Here is a 22193-nt window from a genome sequence, read left to right as displayed (position 1 = left end):
TGGCGTTGTGGCAGGTTGAAATTTCACTACACCTCCCTTCCAGTAGCACAATAGCCTCACTGGGGGCTTTTTGGGCCTCTGTTATCTTCTTGAAGTGATTCCCACTTAAGGTGACCTAAAGGTTAGGCCTAACATTTTCAAAGATATTTTTAGCATGTACCTGAGAAATACCAGCCTCTGAGGCAAGGCAATGATAGCACAACAGCTCCAGTAACAATTGCTGAGAAATTAATAGGGATTTTGTGTTCTTTAAACGTTGTTTAAAAAATTTTTAATTGGGCCCTTTCTTTCTTTCTTTATTTCTTTGCTTCGATGACCTATGGTGATCAAAGATGAAAATGAGTAATCATGTGGCAATTTTTGGTTAAGTTGCTTTGTAGAGCACTGGAAATATATATGTCTATATAGTCAAATTGTAGTTTGAAAATGAGTCAGATGTTCATAGTGAAATCGTGTTGTATTTTCTGTGTAGGTAAGGCCAGAAAAAACAAATGATTATGAAGATGATGACCTGGAAATGGATGTGGAAGGAGAAGAAGAGAAGGAAGAAGACCTTTCAGTCCCAGGTGCATCTTACATGAAGCTGCTCTTAATGACCCCTCTTCCTGTGTCCACTGGTATGTTCTGAGACTTGTAACTATTTGATTTCAAAATTTACAAGCAACATTATTCTTAGTTGAAAAACAACATTTTTTTTTCAAAAAAATCAGTTTAAAACATTGATTCTGGTAAATAAGTTTCAAGGCTTCTGAACATTAGCACTATTAACTCATGAAGTGCTACCAATCCCTTCGGGGCTCTTCAAGCCATAGTCTACACTAGTATTGTTGAATTTCTCCAGAAGCATTGAAAACAGCAGTTAGAAAAATCAGTCATTAACTGTTTAGTTTTCTGAAGGTTATTTGTTTGGAAGACTGAATAACCTTGGGAAGGACTAAGGATTAAAAGAGAACCTCCATGAAGCTAATTTGGGTATCAACTCCCTCTGCACACTGACAGATGCCAACCCCTAGAAAATGCATGTTCATGTTATAATCAGACAGACCTCTTTTTGAACATGGAGGTTCAGGGTTGAGGAATATGGTGTGAGGTCATGGCAGTGTGCTATTAATTGAAGCAGACAATATAAGGAAGGGCTATTTGAACAGTGCAGTACTGAGGAGGGGGAGGTCATATGGTGCAGTGGGTAGCATCCCTGCCTCTGAGCCAGAAGCTCTGGGTTTGAGTCCCAATCTGGAACTTGATGGCCATGGAAAGTGCATTAATGGAATGGCCAAACAGGTTGATGGTCAACCTGCAAATACTTCCAAGATGTCTATGACAGGCAGTAAGAGTGGGAGAGTCTCCTGGTCAACCAGAAACTGCAGATAGTAATGGCAAACCACAGCAATACATTGCCAAGCATAACCATGGACCAACACGTGGAAATCCATGATTACCAATGCCCATTCAAAAGAGAGAAGAACCTCGAAGCGAACAGTCCATGTTCAACTTTCTGGGACATTCTGTTAAGAAATTTAATAGAAATATTTTACCAGCTCTCCTGATGCACTGCAGCCTCCAGCCTGACCCTTTTAGTGTCCTTCCCTCCAATCCTCCGGAAGTGCTCCAACTGATTTTATCTAGTGTTTTCATGTCATGCTAGCTTCCTCCAAAACTGCATGATGTGCAGCAGAAACCGAAAAAGCTGGGAATACTCAGCAGCTCGGGCAGCATTTGTGGAGAAAGAATCGATGTGTCAGGTTGATGACCTTGCATCAGAGTTGGAAGAAGTTAGAGATTTAAGTTTTAAAGCCAGTACAGAGTGAGGGAACAAGTGAAATGGCAGGGATTTGGGGGGAGGAAAGGATGCAGGAGAAGGTCCCTGACAGGGAGGAAGGCAGGAGTGATTAAATGGCAATAGGAATGATGGTACAAGGCAAAATGGGGTGGTAATGGGGCAAATGGAGAAACACAAAATGGGCCGAGATGAATTCTTATGATGTGTTGCTGCCTTCCCCTGCAGGCCCTTTGAACCCTGTACCACTAAAAAAAAAAGCTAGGATTTTATATCAGAACAAAAGTTTACCTAAGCATGCTGGAACTGCCATTCTGATTTAATCTAAGTTGTTGTGTCAGCATTAGATTGGAAACATTAAGCAGTACAAAGCAATGGATGACATAACCCGGCTAGTTCACTGAAGTGAACTGTGGAGTCAAGAAAAGGGTTTATGCTCTGATATTTAATTCACTTCAATTGACTCCAAGTTCAAAAGACTTAATGGCAATAAATTCCATCATTAATCATAAGTTAAAAAGATTTGTTAAAATGCAGTTCAGCATTTTCCAGTATTTTTTATAGAAATCTACTTACATTAAGAACAAGATTGTACATACCTTTACCCCAAGTGGTGCAGGGGTGTATATTTTTTTCATTGCATTTGTAGGAACCAACATGCATGCATTGTTCATTTTGATGCAGTGGTTTTCATGATCCAAGATCGAGATAGTCATAATGGGGGAATGTGGCAGCTTGGTAGAGGCGTAAAGCTGATGCTTTTTCTGGTGGCGTCGTTCGATTGGGTCACTAATGTTCATTGTGAATTCAGACTGCCCCTGGTTCTGGAGAGGTGTATTGTGCAGTCACTGAAAGGAATTTTGTCATTTACTGCAACACCAAAAGCTTACATTTATATAGAGCCTTTAACATAGAAAAATGTCCCAAGGCACTTGATATCTTTCTCCAGGAAGCCAATCCTGGCAATACACCAAGATCACACTGACATTGATGTCATAGCAACCCAATTCATGTTTGTATTGGGGTTTTGCCTTTGTGGGGAGAGTGCATCTTATTGCCACTAAGAGTGAAAATTTTGCTGATCTGCCATCTCAGGACACCCTCAAATCCATAGACAGAAAATTGAACTCCAGAGGATCTAGGTGCTGGCCATGACCTTTGTAGTTGCCAGAACACTTCCTAAAATGATTATATTTGAGAACAGTACCAGAAAGTGTGGAAGAGATGCCAGTCTCGCTTCAGCCTCTCCACTAATCTTCCCACCAGGAGATGTAGAATCTATATCTTGACAACTAAGGCATAGAAGTCATTCTATAGCTACATGAAGCCCTGGTTATACCACCCCTGGAGTATTGTGTTCAGTTCCAGACACCACACCTTAGGAAGGATATATTGGCCTTGGAGGGAGCGCAGTGTCAGTTTACCAGAATGATACCTGGACTCCAAATTATGAACAAATATTACACACATTCGTGTTCAATTCCCTGGAATTTAGAACATTAAGATTAAAGTTTTCATGACATTAAGAGGAACATGTGGGGTAGGTAGGGAAACTATTTCCACTGGTTGGGGACTCTAGGCTGAAGGGGCATAGTCTAAAAATGAGGAGTGAAATTAGGAAACATTTCTACACAGAGTGGCAGAAGTTTGTAATACTCTTCTGCAAACAACTGTTAATGCTAGGTCAATTTTCAGTTTTAATTCTGAGATTGATTATTGTTAACCAATGGTATTGAGGGATATGGGGCAAAGGTAAGTATATGGAGTTAGGTCACAGATCAACCATGATCTCATTGAATGGTGGCACAGGCTCAAGGAGTTTAATGGCCTACTTCTCTTATGGGGAATAGTAGATTTGGTGTATCAGCTTAGATCATCATCTTCTGTTTTACTGCATGCATGGTTATTAGGCTGTGAGAGACCCAAAATTATGCACCATCTTGAAACATGCAGACTATCCTCAGTTAGTGTGAATGTTAACCTATTGCTCACAGAGTGCCTTTTAAACTTTAATTTGGGATCCCTCCTTTCCTTACCAGATCCATATTTCAGTTTTTTTTCTTTTTTTTAACCCTGGGGTAATGTTAAGTGTAAATTGCCTTTTTACAAAATACATATTCTGATCAAATGCCAATTATTGTGGTCACAAGTAAAGTTGACAGCAAATAAATGGTTTGGCTGATTTACACCAATAAATCTGCCAATTTTTAAGTGCTTGGTTTATGTACCTTTCTTGTTTACTTTGTAACATGACAATGTGGTGCAAAGAATTACTTTCAGATTTTCATTGTTGTAAACACAATTCCATAACTTGTATTAATCACATCCTTGTATCTGAACTTGTGTGTTTAAGTCTCAATTTTGCTTTAATTTTAAATAAAGTTTCTCTCTAAATTCCGTCCTGGCTGCTTTGAAAGGCAGAATGCAGTCATTCTTTTCTGTGTCTACTACGGGTTGTTTGCCCTGAGGCGAGTGTTGGCAACGTAGTAATTAATCATTGAGGAGGAAAGAGTTAAAAGCATTTGTCTCTCCAATGGAGCATCTGACATTGCTTACTAGTAGCTTCCTGAATAAAAGTTTAGGCAGAGGTGAATTCGAAGTCAAGATAACACATGGGAGCAATTGTCTTGACCATACTATTTAAATTTGAACTTGCAGTTACTAATTTTGTCCATCATAACATACAGAAGTAGTAATTCTTTGCCCTTTTCCTTGCAGCTTTTGAAGAGTTTTTGTCATCCCTTGTGACCCAAGAATTAACTGCGATGCCCCGTGGGGTGTATTATTCGGCACTCCGAGGCGGAACTGTACGCTCTGACCAAGGGAAGACTGTAGCAGGGATTCCTAACTTCATGCTCAAGACGTATGAGAAGAACAAACAACCTGGACTGAAGTCTGGCCTGGCAGGTGAATTAGTAATAAAATTTTTTGACAAAGCAATTAGGCAGGGCTGTCGCCTTATCTGTATTCCCAGAAGTTTCACAAATCAAATCAGTTTAATTGCTGCATTGCCATTTTACATATATCCATGTAATCCAATAAAAACGACACGTGATAATAGAAAGTTGCGCTCTCAAAGCGTATAAAGCTGCTCCTATCCCCCTCGTTCCCTGTATGGTTTAAAGTCCTGTATTGGTTACTTAATATACTAAAAAATACATTGTATAAAAAGATTTCTCATTAGCTATGCTACTTCTACCATTCCTGCAGGACAAAACCATCTGGAAACACTATTATGCTAAGAAATTTGTGATCAGCTTTTGATTGATCCTACTTTACTTTGCTGCGTATAGGGCCTTACTCTGTAAAGCTCACTTAAAAATGAGTTGAATACATTGGATTCTTCCCAGCGATCAAATCATAAGAAATTTGACTACTTGTCTGCATTCTTATCCATCAAGGACTGCCTCCAGCTGACTCATTGATTGGAATGAGTTACTGGCTATAAGAATGCCCTCACCTAGTTTCCCCAAGACACATGAATGCTCTCAAATCAGATGGAAGTTCAGTTGTTAGCAAGTGACAACAACAATTCCTGTTTATCTAGAGCCTTTAGCAAAATTAAACCCTCCAAGATGCTTCACAGGAGCGTTATAAAACAAAATATGTCAATGAGCCACAGAAGGAGATATTAGGTCAGATGACCAAAGGCTGGTTAAGGAGTGTCTTAAAGGAGGAAGACACAGTAGAGAGGCAGAGAGGTGGAGAGGGGATTCCTGAGCTTCAGCTCGGCAACTGAAGGCACAGCCACTAATGGTGGAGTGATTAAAATAATGGATGCATGAGAAGAGCTAGAATTAGATGAGTGCAGATATCTCAAAGTTGCGGGGCTGGAGGAGATTACATGGTGAGGCCATGGAGGTATTTGAAAACCATGATGATATTTTTAAAATTTGGACTTTGCCTGACGGGAGCCAATGTAGGTCAGCCAGTGCGGTGGGGGGGTGGGATGGGTAATCAGGACTTGGTAAGTTAAGATGCAGGCAGCAAAGATTTAGATGACCTCATGTTTATGGGGTGTGGCTGAGTGTGGTGGGGGTTGGTAGAATGTGGGAGATCAGCTAGTAATCCAGGAATGTATTGAAGTAGTCAGGTCTAGAGGTAACAAAGGCAAGAACAAAGGCTTCAGCAGCAGATGAGCTGGGACAGGTGAAAAGATGGGCAATGTTACAGAAGTGGAGATAGGTGATATTTGATCGGAAACTCATGTTGGAGTCAAGTACAATAATGAAGTTGCAAACAGACTGGTTTTGTCTTAGACAGTTGCCGGGGAAAGGGATGGAGCCGGTAGCTAGAGGATGGAGTTTGGAGTGGGGACTGAAAACAATGGCTTCAGCCTTCCCAATATTTAATTGTAGGAAATGTGTACCATCCAGTACTGGATGATGAGTAAACAGTCTGACAATTTAGCAACAGTGGAGGTGGTGGTGAAGTAGAGCTGGATGTCATCAGTGTACATGTGAAAAGTAACATTGTGCTTTCGGATGATTTCATCGAGGGGCAGAATGTAGATGAGGAAAAAGAGAGGGTCAAAGATCCTAGGGAGATACCAGATGTAACAGTGCAGGAGCAGGAAGAGAAGCCATTGTATGTGCTACTCTGTATACAGTTAGATAGATAAGAATGGACCAAGGTCAGTGTAGTCCCACCCAGCTGGATGACAGTGGAGAGGTACTGGAGGAAGATGGTGTGGCCAACCACGTCAAAGACTGCAGCCAGGTTGAGAAGGACGAGGAGGAAAGGTTTAAGTTTATCATAGTCACAAAGAATGTTATTTGTAACTTTGTTAAGAGTTGTTTTGGTATTTTGGAAGGGCAGAAGCCTGATTGGAGTAATTCAAACATGGAGTTCTGCGAAAAATGGGCGGTGACAATCCACTTAAAGCCTTTGGAGAGGAAAGGGAGGTTAGAAACGGAGTGTTGGTTTGCAAGGTCAGTGGAGTCAAGTGTTGCTCTTTTGAGGAGAGAGGTGATGATGTTAGATGTAAAGGAGGGAGGAACAGCACCCGAACAGAGTGAACCATTAATCATATGGTACATGCGGAATAGGAGGGGAAACTGGCTGGTCAGCAATTAGTAGGAATAGTTTAGACAGCAGTTGAGCCTCATGGTGAGATGACCTTGGAGAGCGCCTGAAGGAAGATAGTAGAAACCCAAGAGAATGATACAAGTTTAGTGCTAGAGCAGGGGGAGATTTAGGGAAAGTTTTGCTCTGTCAGTTAGTGGAAGGGAGGAATGTGGCAGAGGTAGCTGATAGGATGGTCTAGCTCTTAGTGACAGAGAAGTCCATGAGCTCCTTGGACTTATTGTTGAAGGGTAGAAGAGGAGGGGATAGGGGTTTAAGAAGCAGTACAGAAAAGAAGCCAGGGATTATCTTTGCATTCCAGGATGATCCTGGAATAATGAATGAGAACTGGACCAAGTTGTGCTGTATGTTCTCCAGCCAGATCTGGCATTGAATGGTTAAATCAGTTGTCCACATTTTTTCAAGTGCATCCCGAGGACTTAAAGGAGCGGAGATGAGGGCTGTACCGGGGGAATGGGCTTTTTTTTTTATGCGTTCATAGAATGTGGGCATCGCTGGCTAGGCCAGCATTTATTGCCCTTGAGAAGGTGGTGGTGAGCAGTCTCCTGAAACCGCTCCAGTCCATGTGGTGTAGGTACACCCACAGTGCTGTTCGGCAGGGAGTTGCAGGATTTTGACCCAGTCACAGCAAAGGAATGGCAATATATTTCCAAGTCAGGATGATGAGTGGCTTGGAGCAGAACTTCCACGTGGTGGTGCCCCCATGTGTCTGCTGCCCTTGCATTTCTAGATAGTAGCGGTCGTGGGTTTGGAAGGTGCTGTCGAAAGAGCCTTGGTGAGATCCTACAGTGTATTTGCAGATGGTACACACTGCTGCCACTGTTCGTCGATGGTGGAGACAGTGAATGTTTGTGGATGTGGTGCCAATCAATGGGCTGCTTTGTCCTGGATGGTGTCAAGCTGCTTAAGTGGTGCTGGAGCTGCACTCATCCAGGCAAGTGGGGAGTATTCCATCACACTCCTGACTTGTGTTTTGTAGATGGTGGATAGGCTTTGGGGACTCAGGAGGTGAGTTATTCACCGCAGGATTTCCAACCTCTGACTGGTTCTTGTAGCCGTGGTATTTATATGGCTAGTCCAGTTCAGTCTCTGATCAATGGTCACCTCCACGATGTTGATAATGGGGGATTCAGCAATTGTAATGCCATTGAATGTCAAGGGGAGATGGTTAGATTCTCTCTCGTTGGAGATGATCATGCCTGGCACTTGTGTAATGCAAATGTTACTTGCCACTTGTCAGCTCAAGCCTGGTTATTGCCCAGGTCTTGCTGCATTTGGACATGGACTGCTGCATGGATTGATTGAGAGAGAATAAGGATTTTATTGAGTACTAGCGCATTCAAGGTGGAGGTAAGGGTGCAGTTTAGTAAATCAGTAGATGCGAAATGAAAAGACAGCAGGTGCGCTAGCCTGCATGTATATTAATAGAAATGGAAGCACCAGAGGGCTGGCAGACAGCTAATGTTATTACTATATTCAGAAAAGGAGATAGAATGAATCCAGGGTACTATTGACTAGCTAGCTTAATGTCAGTGCTAGGAAAGATAATGGAACATGTAGAAGCTGAAAGTGTAATGAAGAAAAATCTGCATTAATTTCAAAAGGGAAGGTCATGCATGACCAACCACAGTGAATTATTTGAAAAATAACAGAATAGACAAAAATAATACAGTGGATGCACTATATATGGACTTTCAAAGGCCTTTGTTAATGTATCACATGCACTCATGACTGTCAGAGCATGTGGAGTCAGAGGACAAGTAACTGAATACATGGCTAACTCTCTACAAAACAGAAAACATATAGACGAGACATAGAAACTGGTGCAAGGTGGCAAGTGATGTTCCACAGGGATTGATGCTGGGACTATTGCTCACCGTTTTCAGGAGTAATATGGATTCGGGAATCAGATGTCTGGTATCAAAATTAGTGGGTGATTCTAAATGGAGTGAGGGTATAGTTAATACTGAAGAAGATTGCAATAAAATACAAGATACCATTAGCAATCTTGCAGAATGGTTGTATAAAAAGAATTTCAGTAGAGATAAGGGTGAGTTGTTGCGTTCTAGTAGAAGGAATAAGGAGGCCACATACTCCTTGGAAAATAAGAGCCTATATAGGGTAGAGGTGCAAAGGGATCTCACGGTCCACAAATCACAAAGCAGTGATGCAGGTTAACAAAGCCATGAACAGTACAGACAAAGCACTGGGTTTCATTTCTAGAGAAATAGAATTCAAAAGCAGAGAAATTATGTTAAACTTTATGGAACCATGGTTACACCACAAATAGAATATTGTGCACAGTTCCCATCTGTATATTATGAAAAGGATATAGAAGCATTGGAGAGAGTACATAAAACAATCACAAGCGTGAGACTGAGAATGAAGAGAGTATGACTATCAGAAAAGACTGAACAGGCTTGGGACCCTGAGGGAGTTCCAGGATTTTGACCCAGCGACAGTGAAGGGACGGCGATATATTTCCAGTTCAGGGTGGTGAGTGACTTGGAGGGAAACTTCCAGGTGGTGGTGTTCCCATCTATCTGCTGCCCTTGTCCTTATAGATGGCAGTGGTCGTGGGTTTGGAAGTTGCTGTCAAAGAAGCCTTAGTGAATTCCTCAAGTGCATCTTGTAGATGGTACACACTGCTGCTGCTGTGCGTCAGTGGTGGAGTGCGTGAATGTTTGTGGATGTGTTGCCAATCAAGCAGGCTGCTTTGTCCTGAACGGTGTCAGGCTTCGAGTGTTGTGGGAGCTGCACTCATCCAGGCAAGTAGGGAGTATTCCATCACACTCCTGACTTGTGCCTTGTAGATGGTGGACAGGCTTTGGGGAGTCAGGAGGTGAGTTACCCATCACACTTTTCCTAGCCTCTGACCTGCTCTTGTAGCTACAGTATTTATATGACTAGTCCAGTTCAGTTTTTGGTAAATGGTAACCCTTATGTTGATAGTGGGGGATTCAGTGATGGTAATGCCATTGAACATCAAGAGGCGATGGTTGGATTCTCTCTTGTTGGAGAATGTCAGGCAATGATCCTTGTGTGGTGCGAATGTTACTTGTCACTTGTCAGCCCAAGCCTGGATATTGTCCAGGTCTTGCTACATTTGGACATGGATTCTTCAGTATCTGAGCAGTCGCGAATGGTGCTGAACATTGTGCAATCATCAGTGAACATCCCCACTTCTGACCTTATGATGGAAGGAAGGTCATTGATGAAGCAGCTGCAGATGATTGGGCTGAGGACACTACTCTGAGGAACTCCTGCAGTGATGTTCTGGAGCTGAGATGACTAACCTCCAACAACCACAATCGTCTTCCTTTGTGCTAGGTATGACTCCAACCAGTGGAGAGGTTTCCCCCAGATTCCCATTGACTCCAGTTTTGCTAGGGCTCCTTGATGCCACACTCGATCAAATGCTGCCTTGATGTCAAGCACAGTCACTCTCACCTCACCTTGGGACTTCAGCTCTTCTGTCCATGTTTGAACCAAGGCTGTAATGAGGTCAGGAGCTGAGTGGCCCTGGTGGAACCCAAACTAGGCGTTAGTGAGCAGGTTATTGCTAAGCAAGTATCGCTTCATAGCACTGTTGATGACCCCTTCCATTACTTTACTGATGATTGAGAGTAGACTGATGGGGCGGTAATTGGTTGGGTTGGATTTGTCCTGCTTTTTATGTATAGGACATACCTGGGTAATTTTCCACATAGCCGAGTAGATGCCATTGTTGTAGCTGTACTGGAACAGCTTGGCTAGGGGCATGGCAAGTTCTGGAGCACAAGTCGAGTACTATTGCCAGAATGTTGTCAGGGCTCATAGCCTTTGCAGTGTCCAATGCTTTCAGCCATTTCTTGATATCACGTGAAGTGAATCGAATTGGCTGAAGACTGGCACCTGTGATGCTGGGGACCTCTGGAGGAAGCCGAGATGGATCATCCACTCGGCACTTCTGGCTGAAGATTGTAGCAAACGCTTCAGCCTTATCTTTTGCACTGATGTGCTGGGCTCCTCCATCATTGGGGATATTTGTGGTAGAGCCGCCTCCTCCAGTGAGTTGTTTAATTGTCCACCAGCATTCACGTCTGGATGTGGTAGGACTGCAGAGCTTAGGTCTGATCTATTGGTTGTGCGATCACTTAGCTCTGCCTATTATTTGCTGCTTATGCTCTTTGGCACGCAAGTAGTCCTGTGTTATAGCTTCACCAGGTTGACACCTCATTTTCATTTTTTTTTAGGTATGCCTTGTGCTGCCCTTGACATGCCCTCCTGCAATCTTCTTTGAACCAGGATTGATCCCCTGGCTTGATGGTAATGGTAGAGTGGGGGATATGCTGAGAAGTGAGGTTACAGATTGTGGTTGAGTACAATTCTGCTGCTGCTGATGGCCCACAGTGCCTCATGGATGCCAGTCTTGAGTTGCTAGATCTGTTCGAAATATAGCATGACGGTAGTGCCACACAACACGATGGAGTGTATCCTCAATGTGAAGGCGGGACTTTGTCTCCGCAAGGACTGTGCGGTGGTCACTCCTACCGATACTGTCATGGATAGATGCATCTGCAGCAGGTAGGTGGGTGAGGTCAAATATGTTTTTCCCCTCTTTTTTTTGGTTCCCTCACCACCTGCCACAGGCCCAGTCTAGCAGCTATGCCCTTTAGGACTCGGCCAGCTCGGTTAGTAGTGGTGCTACCGAGCCACTCTTGGTGGTGGACATTCTGCGCCCTTGCCACCCTCATTGCTTCCTCCAAGTGGTTTTCAACATGGAGGAGCACTGATTCATCAGCTGAAGGAGAGCGGTACGTGATAATCAGCAGGAGGTTTCCTTGCCATGAGACTTCATGGGGTCCGGAGTCGATGTTGAGGACTGTATACCACTTTGCCGCCACCTCTGCTGGGCCTGTCCTGCTGGTGGGGCAGGACATACCCAGGGATGGCGATGGTGGTGTCTGGGACATTATCTGTAAGGTATGATTCCGTGAGTATGACTATGTTAGGCTATTGTTTGACTAGTCTGCGAGACAGCTCTCAATTTTGGCACTAGTAAGGACGACTTTGCAGGGTCAACAGGGCTGAGATTGCTGTTGTCGTTTCCGGTGCTGAGGTCAATGCCGGGTGGTCCGTCCGGTTTCGTTCCTTTTTTGTGTCTTTGTAGCGGTTTGTTAAGGACGGCAGATTTCCTTCCCTAAAGGGCATTAGTGAACCAGATGGGTTTTTTTTTACAACAATTGACAATGGTTTCATGTTCATCATTAGATTTTTAATTCCAGATTTTTATTGAATTCAAATTCCACCATCTGCTGTGGCAGGATTCGAACCCAGGTCCCCAGAGCATACCCTGGATCTATCGATTGCTAGTCCAGCGGCAGTACCACTATGCTATCACCCTCCCAAGTGAGTGTTGCCTTTCTCTGATTCACCTGAGGCCTGTGAATACTTTGCATTACCCTTCGTGAGGAGAAGGTATTTCAGGCTATTATGGGATGATGTAGTATTGATTCAGAGCACACATCTGATTCCATGAGAACAAAACAAGGATTGCTCCTCCGTAGATTGTTGAACATAAGGATGTACTGGAACATGAAAGGGTGCAGTAATTTCCCCAGTGGACACTTCTGAAGGCAAAAGTTTTCAGGTTTTTAATCATCAGTTCTCATCCTCATGCAAATACATCACATCAACAGTAATTTTGCATGAATTGATTTGAGGTTGTATCTCCCGTTCAGACTTTTTGGTTTTTATTGTATCCCCAAAGTGTCTGGGGATTTCTATTTACTCAGACTCTCGCTAGCCTGCCTTTTATCTTTCAGATGCAGAAAATATATTGCAACTCCCCCGTTAAGAAAGAAAACTCTAGTTTTCCAGAGAGGTATAAACATTGGGAGACAAGGAGCCTATCATAAGCTCCCCAACTACTTCCTAGTTCCTTTATTTCTTAGGAATTAGTGTAGGCTAATGCAGATAATTTTCGGAAAACTGGTGAAATAATGGTTAGGATAAGCCATGGATTTGTTAGATTCAAGAGGTCAGGATAGCAAGTCTTATGCCAATTCAGTAGCCTGGATTTTTGCAGCTTGTGGGAAAGGAACAGCACTCATCTTTTATTATGCTTACAGCTGCCTACAGACTTTTTGTGGACTTTGAGTGGCAACTTACTGTCATTGAGCACCTGATAAAGCCTGGCACAATCTACAGGGGATCAGGGACCTGGGTGAACAGGGCAAGCAATGGTGTATCTCTATGACCCAAACGCATTAAAGAATTCTACGCAGGGTCTGAACCAGGAAGTGAAAGTTTGGATATTTAATTCAGTGTAAAATTGTGTAAGGTAAAATAAATAGACAAAAAGATGGGATTAAGGAGAGGTGAAAGAAATAGAAAGGATTTTTTTTTGTGGAAAAAAAATTTCTTAGAATCTCCAACAATAATTTAAATCTGAAGGAATGCGACTGCAAAGTTTTTAAAATTAAATTTTCATTTCCAGAAAGTTTTAGCACGCAGTTAAAACTTCATTTGTGTTTGAATGGACAAACACTAACCTTTTCTGATGTCTTAAGTGGGTATCTAGTGTACAGCAAAATCACTCCTTTATATGTATTTTAATGCCAAGATTTTTTGTTGGTGAGGTACTGTTAGAGTGAAACTTGTGGAGGAGCAGAGCAAATTGAACAGCAACATCCAGAATTCTGCGTTCTACTCCATGTGCAGATGCCAAAAGGAAGTTGCTGTCTGATTATGCTCCTTCATAATGGTGAGAGCTGCTAACTTCAAGGTTATTTCTACCACAAAATCCAGGCCACTTAAGGATATCAGGTTTGGCATTCGGCCTTGCTGAAAAGGCTGATGGAGCAGCTGTTTTCTGGTAACCAAGAACACACAGAGCTTCTAAAAGCACCACTAACTCTTGGCACATGTTTCTGGCATGTTTCAGGGAACAAAAAGTAAGAGGGTTTTCTGACCATCCCCAACACTAGTTTCTTAAAGAGTCAGTGTTTCTATTTTTTTATTTTGAAGGCTGAACAAAGAATAAGAAGTTGATTATTGTGTAAAAGTAGCAGCATTTAAAATGTATATGATCCTGAGGGGACTTAACAGGATGGATATGGAAAGGGTGTGTCCTCTTGTGGGAGAATCTAGGGTCTGAATTTTGTGCTTGTTGGGCGGAAGTGGAAGCGGAATGCACTTCCACCCGCAGCCAGCGTGAAATGCGCCCGGAGAAAGGCTCAGCACTGCTGTTGGGGGTGGGAAGAGGGTGGGCACTGACGTCACCACGGGCATGGGTAAGCACTTCGAGAGAGCTCCCTGAAGGCAGACAGCTGCCTTGGGGAGCTGCAGACCTGCAAATAAGAAAATAAAGCCCAAAAACACTGCAAAAAATGTCCATGCAGCACAATCAAGCACCTCGGCGAGCATGCGCAAAAGCCAGAAGAGCGCCCGCCAAGCGAAATATCGCCCGAGTGCGCGATGACGTCGGGACGCTCGCCCAACGTCATCTGGCACGATTTCACGCCTGTTTGGGTTGGGCGCGTGCCCGCTCACGGGACGTAAAATTCTGGCCTAGAACTCGGGTTTTCTGTTTCAAAATAAGGGATCGCCTATTTAAGGCAGAGATGAGGAAAAACTTTCTCTCAGAAGGTTGAGAGACTTTGGAATTCTCTTCCTTAAAAGGTGGTTGAGGAAGAGTCTTTGAATATCTTTAAGGCAGAAGTAGGTAGATTCTTGATAAGCAAGGGGGTGAAAGGTCATCAGAGGTAGGTAGGAATGGCAGATGAGGTAAAAACCCGATCAGCCATGAATGGTGAAGCAGGCTAGAGGGGTCGAGTGGCCTACTCCTAATTTCTATGTTCGTCTGTATCTTCATATTCTTGGTGCTTAACTCTGGATTTCCAGTTTATACTATTTGTGATGAAGATGTTTATAACTCACTCATAGTTTCCTCATAGTTGGGCTAAGTGAGATGCTATGTGGTTGCAGTTTACATTCCACTATATCTCTTGAACGTTAGTCATCCAGTTAAAGCTTTTACTGTTTTCTTGCAGCTGGCTTATTGCTTTGTTTTGATCTACACGTTCAGACAGATAAAGATGGCAAGCCTATTAATCGCTTTCTTGTGAGTCGAGGACGTAGTTACCAGCAGATGCTTGCGGCCCTTATCCATGAGGTAAGGTTTTGTGTCATTCATGAAATATACATAAAGAAACATTTGTTTTTGCACAGAATTGCACCTGATTGAATGAGTGTATTTTCCACGTGTGATTGCCTGTTGGCCAGTAGAACAATCTAAAATAGTTTTTTTCACATGTCAGAGTTCCTGCAGTCCAGACTTTTGTTGCTGCTTGATGTATGCTCAGGTGTGTCTCCCCAACAACAAGTGGCTGTTGAAACCCTTGGGAGTCCAGACTGCGATCAAGGCCTGTATCCCAGAGAGCAGCACATTTTAACAAATATGTTACCTGGCCACTTAGAAAGTGGGCCACTGGGACTGCCTCCACTGTCTGACTGCAACTACCCTCCTACTGTTTGTCCTTCCATGTATGATTTGGACTTAATCAGTAAAATGTTACTCCATTTACACAAGTATTTAAAAAGATTTAATAAAGACGGATTAGTCCCTACTCTGGCCAACGTATGCTCGTACTCTCAGCTCCCCCTGCTCTGGTAGTTGACTGCTGAAGTGTTGCAACCTGCTCACCAGCTGTCTTATTTCCATCTTTCACATTCTCCCACTACAACATCCACCAACATCACCTCAACTCTTAAGGTGGCAGGCTTAAGCTTACTTCCACCATGAACCGTCTGGTCATCCGCTACTCTGTCTAGTCTACAATCTCCAAGATATTGCCTCTCCCTTTTGCTGTCCAAGATCATCCTCAAGAGTAAGGAGAATTAACAAAATATCGAACAGCAAATAATATTGTATCATAATTCAGTTAACAGTGAGTTTCATGGTGGAGGTGGATGAGATGCCATGGTCCCCTCATCAAGGTACATGCTCTCGGTTCAAAATGGTTGCACTTGATACACTCAATGCTTGAATATTAATATAAAATGTTACCATAACTAATTAAGCAGCTGTCTTCCCATAGGTGCAAAATTTACTGGATCAATAGCCTCACCAAACATTAAAACACTCCTCAAAGCAAGGCCCACCCTTTGAGGGTTCAGTGGACAAAGGTGTAATTCATTCCCTGGTATTTTTCTAATTCGCTGAAAGTTTACTTGGAAAAGAAACCTCGCAGTTTAGCTCTCAGTTGGCTTATAGTGCTCACTCATTATGCAAATTACACAAATAAAAACGCAAATTTATTGATTGTCTCGGCTTCCACAACCCTTGTAGGCAATGAATTCCAGGTCATTTCTGCATAAAAAGTTCCATCCCACATTCCCACCCCCCCCCATCCCCCATATCTCTTGCCCAAAACCTTAAATTTGTGTCCCCTAGTCCTTGTACCATCAGAAAATTATAACAGCTTTCCTTTGTCTGCCTTATTTAAATCTGCCATAATCTTGTACACCTTTATCAAATCTTCAATCAAACCCCCTTTACTACAAAGAAAACAACCCCGGCTTCTCCAACCTAATCTGTAGCTAAAATTCCTCATCCCTGGAGCTGTTCTGGCAAATCTCCTCTGCACCCTCAAGGGCCCTCAGATCCCTCTTAAAGTGTGGTGACCAGAACTGGGTATAATACTCTCGTTGTGGCCTTACCACGGCTCTATAAAGGTTTAGCATAACTTACCAGCTTTTGAACTCAGTACCTCTACTTATGAAATCCCAGATACCATATGTTTTGTTAACTACTCTCTCAATATGTCCTGCTACCTTAAAAAATCTGGACACGTGAACCCCAAGTCCCTGCACATTCTTTAGAACTGTGCTATCAAGTGTTTATTACCACTCTCTATCCCTTCTGCCAAAATGCATCACCTCGCACTTTTCTGTATTAAATTCCATCTGCTGTTTGTCTGTCCATTCTACTTTTTGTCCTGAACACTTCTATCTACTATCCTCCAGTGTGAAAAACAATGACTTACCATGATATACTGTCTTTTCTGTCCTTAAGCCGAGTTTTTATCCAAGCCCTCTTTTTCCATGATCCATAATTTTGGTAAGCAGCCTTTTACATTGTACTTTGTCAAATGCTTTCTTAAAATCCATGTAAAGCACACCCACCACATACCCCTCATCAACCTTCTCTGTTACTGCATCAAAAAATTCAGTTAGATTAGTGAAACCTGATTTGCCTTTTACAAACCCATGCTGGCTCCCCTTAATTCAAATCTCTCCAAGTGCTCATTTTAATTTTTTTCTCCTGGTTATTGTTTTTAAAACCTTACCCAGCACTGATGTTAAACTGACAAGCCTGTAGTTACTTAGAATGTCCTTATACCTTAAAAGGATATCTGATGTGCTGCTATCCAGTCCTCTGGCATCTCCCTCTTATCTATGGAAGGTTGGAAGATTATGGCAATCCCTCTCACTATCTCCACCCCCTCTTCCCTTAGCAACCTGAGATGTAAGCCATCTGGACCAGGTGACACCAATATAAGCATGGCCAGCTTTTCCAGTACATAGTTCCTATCAATTTTCACCCCATCCATTACCTCTCCCAACTTCAATTCTATTCAAAAACAGAATTACCTGGAAAAACTCAGCAGGTCTGACAGCATCGGCAGAGAAGAAAAGAGTTGACATTTCGAGTCCTCATGACCCTTCAACAGAACTAAGTAAAAATAGGAGAGGGGTGAAATATAAGCTGGTTCAAGGTGGGGGGAGAGAAGTTGGGGGGCTGTGGTGGTTGTAGGGACAAGCAAGCAGTGATAGGAGCAGATAATCAAAAGATGTCACAGACAAAGGAACAAAGGGGTGTTGAAGGTGGTGATATTATCTAAGAGAATGTGCTAATTAAGAATGGATGGCAGGACACTCAAGGTACAGCTCTAGTGGGGGTGGGGTGGAAAGACTGACAGGGCATTACAGGTATAGATTCTATTGACATTTTGTCAGCATTCTCTTCCTTAGTAAATACTTATACAAAGTACTTATTAAATGTTCTAGCTTTACCCTGCGCCCCTAAGCCTATATCACCCTCTTTGTCCTTCATAGAACCCACCCCACCTCTTGCTGCCCGCTTACTATTTACATGCTGGTAGAAGATTTTTGTATTAACTACCATTCTATTTTTTCTCATATGCCTCTAAATTCACCTTGCGAAAGATGAAGAGATGAGGGGGGAATAAAGTTCATGCCATAACTCATCAGGAAATAGCCGAAGAAAACAATGCGTTCACCCGAGAAATAACAAATGAACGGCTTTCTTCAACATTGTCTGCATTATTTGAAAAGTGCGGGTTTCAAGATGTATTCAACCTCTATGAAGCGGGGCATTTGTGGGAGCTTCTTCAGAGGACACATGCACCTTTCAGAACTGGTTTGGTGGAACGACTTCTGGGGCCAGTGTGAATAGATCTAAGAAGCTTTCTCTTTTCATTAATAAAAATGAATGGCCAAAATGTTTCAAGGAAATGTGGAATATTGTTGAGTCATTGGAGGGGGAAATAAAAAAAAAGACTCCAATTAGTACTTCTGTTGGCATTCTAGGACATTTTGTCAACTCCATTAATAGATTCTGTGACCATCATAACTGTGAAGGTTGAAATTAAGATGTGAATATTTTCTACATTATCAAAAATTACAATTGTGTGCATGAAAATTGCTGATTATTGTTTTGTCAGTCTTTAATATTTCCATTATGATAGAAATTTGTGTTTCTCCTAATGACCTCTTTACTTTTAGGTGCCTATCCAACCTTCTGAGTGGCATAAATCGATTTTGCTGTCCCAGGCATGGCTAGGATTTATGGGAAGAACATACCAGGCAGTTCTGCAGGTAAGTGTCCTAGTTAAGAATTCTTGAGACTGCAATAGATTCCTACCCATTCCAAAATGAAAACTTAATAATCATGACCAGTAACTCTACATCTTAAATTTTGCAAAATATTTTTGCTGATTGAATGTTTTTTCAGAAGAATGAGAGATGATAATGAAACGCACAAAATTCTTACAGGACTTGACAAAGTAGATGCAGGAAGGATGTTTCCCCTGGCCTGGTGGGGGTTGGGTGGTGAATCTTTGGAATTTTCTGCCCCATAGGGCTGTGGAGGCTGAGTCATTGAGTATGTTCAAAGCAGAGATCCATCGATTTCCAGATAGTAAATACCATCAAGTGATATGGGGATAGTGCAAGAAAATGGCATTGAGTAGATCATCAGCCATTATCTAGCTGAATGGTGGAGCAGGCTCAAGGGGCTGAATGGTCTACCCCTGCTCCTATTTTCTATGTTTTTAAAACTGACTTTCAAACAATATCTTCATTTATTCAGCATGATGCTGTTCATTTTGCAGTGTTTAGAATAGATTTTCAAGTCATAGCCTGTAAGTTTCCAACATGTGTGAAATGCACGTGTTTTAATGTTGCCTATATGCTCTAGGCACCTATTTTGGAGTGTTATGAGCTGGCAAGGTGCAGTTACAGTGCTAAAATTCCAAGATTTGTACTGCTATCCACTTGGAGGAGAAAGTAATGTTGTTCATGTGTACTTACACAGTGGTCTGATAAATTGCAATGATGCAAAAGAACCAAAGATCCTGTTGGCTCTTTACTAACATAAAAACCTCAATACAGTCCAGTGGACTACCTGGGGTCTTTGTAAAAGATCACGTTGTAATTATCCAGTGGCTCTTGTGAAGTTAAAGTGGCGAGAGACCACCCCTGGAGGTAGTCATACTCCCAATAGCCCAACTTGAAATGAGACCCATTGAACTTCTTTGCTATGCATTTATTATCCTGTACTGAAATCAGTTTGTAAGATGTGCAGTAAAAGTAACTTATAATACTGTGCAGACACAGGTGAAATCTGTTTCTGGAATTATTACCAGATATGTTTGAGATCAATGTGTTTCTAATTTTACTGCTTTGATTGGCCTAATCCTATTTTCAATATCGCCATGTTAATTACCAAGCCCTGGACTATTTCTGCTAGAATTTGTTGCATGTTGGAATTGCATGAATAAATTTTACCTAGTGCATCCGTGTGGCTACAGACAGACTGTACCTTCAGGGCATTGTTTCAGTTAAGCACAGAATATGTGTTAAAACCTAATTTAAATGGACTTCTGGCGTGATTTCTCCTTCAGTATTCTGAAAGAAATTATCCTGCATGGTATGATTCAAAGGCTGCAGCCATTCTCTCTTCAATGTAAAAACTTGAAGGGAAATTTCTTAAAAATGGATAAAGAAAGTGTATAATTCTTTTTTCTGTTCAATTGATAAGTTTGTACATGATTCAAGATGAGACTGGTGGTACTGCACCACAGAGTGGAGTTTTGTGTAATAGAGGGATCAGGGCCTGTGCACCATCTTTAAGTAGGGTTAATGCCGAGCCCCTTAATTTTCATTGTTTCCCAGAAGAAATGTGCAGTGGCAAACAGAAGACCTAAGGGAAGTTACTTTACACCACAGTAAAATATGTTTACGTTACAGGAAACCAGGTGTGTTTTGCCGCAAAATAATTGACACCAATTTTAATCATAGAGTAGGGCAAATAGAACACAGATCTTGATATGCAATCATACATCAACAATGGGGGAACCTGACTGCATAGCATTGAAGGCAAGCTACAAGTGACCAGGTGAATGATTTGCTTAGATATGTTACCACACTGGGACCTCTATCATATTCTATTTATATGCTGTTGTAATTTGGGCAGCAATATAACTGAATGAAAGAAAATAAAATATTGAGGACTTTTTTGCAAATTATGTACTACAGTACAAAGAGAATCACTGCAATCATGCTTGACGATTTATTTAGCATGTTCCCAACCCTGGGACCTGGATATTTGAGGTTGTGGTTCAAGTGTTCAACTTTATTTGTGTTTCCTGGTAGGGCTGATTACCTTTGTAGTTCATATTTTATTTTCTATTCTGGTTACTGAGATTAGATTCTTAAGGAGAGTTGCAGGAGCAACTAAAAATCATATTGTGGTACTGCTCACAGCAGTTAAATGTAGGTCAGTGAAAACGCTGTGTTAGACTAGTCTGCGGACCGTAGCTGTTTTGTAATTAAGTAACTACACGCTGCACCAAATGTTCTCCAGTTGCTTTATTTGTGCTTGCTTTGCTTATTTCAATGGTTTGAGTCCATTTTGATGAGTTGGGAAAAAATGGTTCAGCAAATTTAGGTCTGATGCTGCTTCTTTGAACCAAGTAAACAGTAAGAACAATATAGATTCTGTCCTTCATATACACCCTCTGCTCCAGAAAAGGCTTGCTTATCTTCTGCTCGTAGTATATGTATTTGCATGATCCCCTGTGCACTAATTGGCAGTTGTTTAAACTATTTAAGGACCTTTTGATTTAGTTAATTGATTAAAAACATTAAGACATTCCAGGTTTTTCTTTACTTTCCCATCTCCTCAAGATATTGAGTCCTTTCTGGGCTTTGATTCAACAATTGCCAGTCACCATCTTGGTGACTCCCCCGATGGCCTCTGCTCATATTTGAGCCTTGACAAGGTCAACAGGCTATGTAAATATGGGAGTCCTGACAGCATGTGTTTTCAACAAGGTTTTCTGAGTTCTTGCTGTATACTCCTCCTCCACCATAGGAGCACTGTGGGCAACTGTAGCATTGCTGCTGAGCTCAGTTAACTCAATACCTGTCGGGGGTTGATTTTTGAATTAATCTTAATCTGATTAGACTAAAGTGCCCAGTTTTGCTTTTTCTGTAGCTGTTTCCAGAAACACACAGCAGACTTATTTTTGGGATAGTCCAGCCATCCTAGTTCTTTCCTTTATTTTCGTTTTTTTTTAATTTATCACTTGTTAACTGTTTTCATGTTAGGCTATATGTTATACCACTTTCCCTTTCCAGTGGATAACAATTGAAAGTGCGGTTTGTGGCTTGTGAAACTAAATTCACCAACAATCATAACTTGTATTTATATAGCGCCATTATCATAGTAAAATGTTCTAAGTTGCTTCACAAGAGCATTATCAAACAGAATTTGACACCAAGCTACTTTGAGGAGACATTACGAGAGGTGACCAAAAGCTTGGCCAAAGAGATGCATTTTAAGGAGCAGCTAAGATTGTTGGAGTGGTTTAGGAGGGTATTTCCAGCCAGGAGATTTTATGGATTTGGAAGTAGGCAATCTTTTGATGGGTGGGACATGAAATTAGAAACTGAGCTCAGGATCAAGTAGGATGCCAAGGTTGCAACACAATTCACCATGATTCTGTGTTTTTTAATTGTTGTCAAATTCTTAAGAGGA

General features: G+C 42.0%; 1 protein-coding gene across 10 annotated transcripts in view; it reads left to right on the top strand.

Annotated features, from left to right (window-relative positions):
- focad (focadhesin) overlaps positions 1–22193 on the top strand; it is a 243647-nt gene that overhangs the window by 121267 nt on the left and 100187 nt on the right. For all 10 annotated transcript variants that reach the window (XM_078569505.1, XM_078569555.1, XM_078569487.1 and 7 more), the window contains 4 exons: positions 473–617; positions 4496–4684; positions 14899–15020; positions 18656–18748. In XM_078569505.1, coding sequence (XP_078425631.1) covers positions 473–617; positions 4496–4684; positions 14899–15020; positions 18656–18748 — 549 coding nt within the window. The remainder of the gene's footprint in view (positions 1–472; positions 618–4495; positions 4685–14898; positions 15021–18655; positions 18749–22193) is intronic.

This window comes from Cetorhinus maximus, chromosome 2, assembly GCF_964194155.1.
Source record: "Cetorhinus maximus chromosome 2, sCetMax3.hap1.1, whole genome shotgun sequence".
In the NCBI taxonomy this organism is placed as follows: Eukaryota; Metazoa; Chordata; class Chondrichthyes; order Lamniformes; family Cetorhinidae; genus Cetorhinus; species Cetorhinus maximus.
This window is presented reverse-complemented; position numbering and strand designations above follow the sequence as displayed.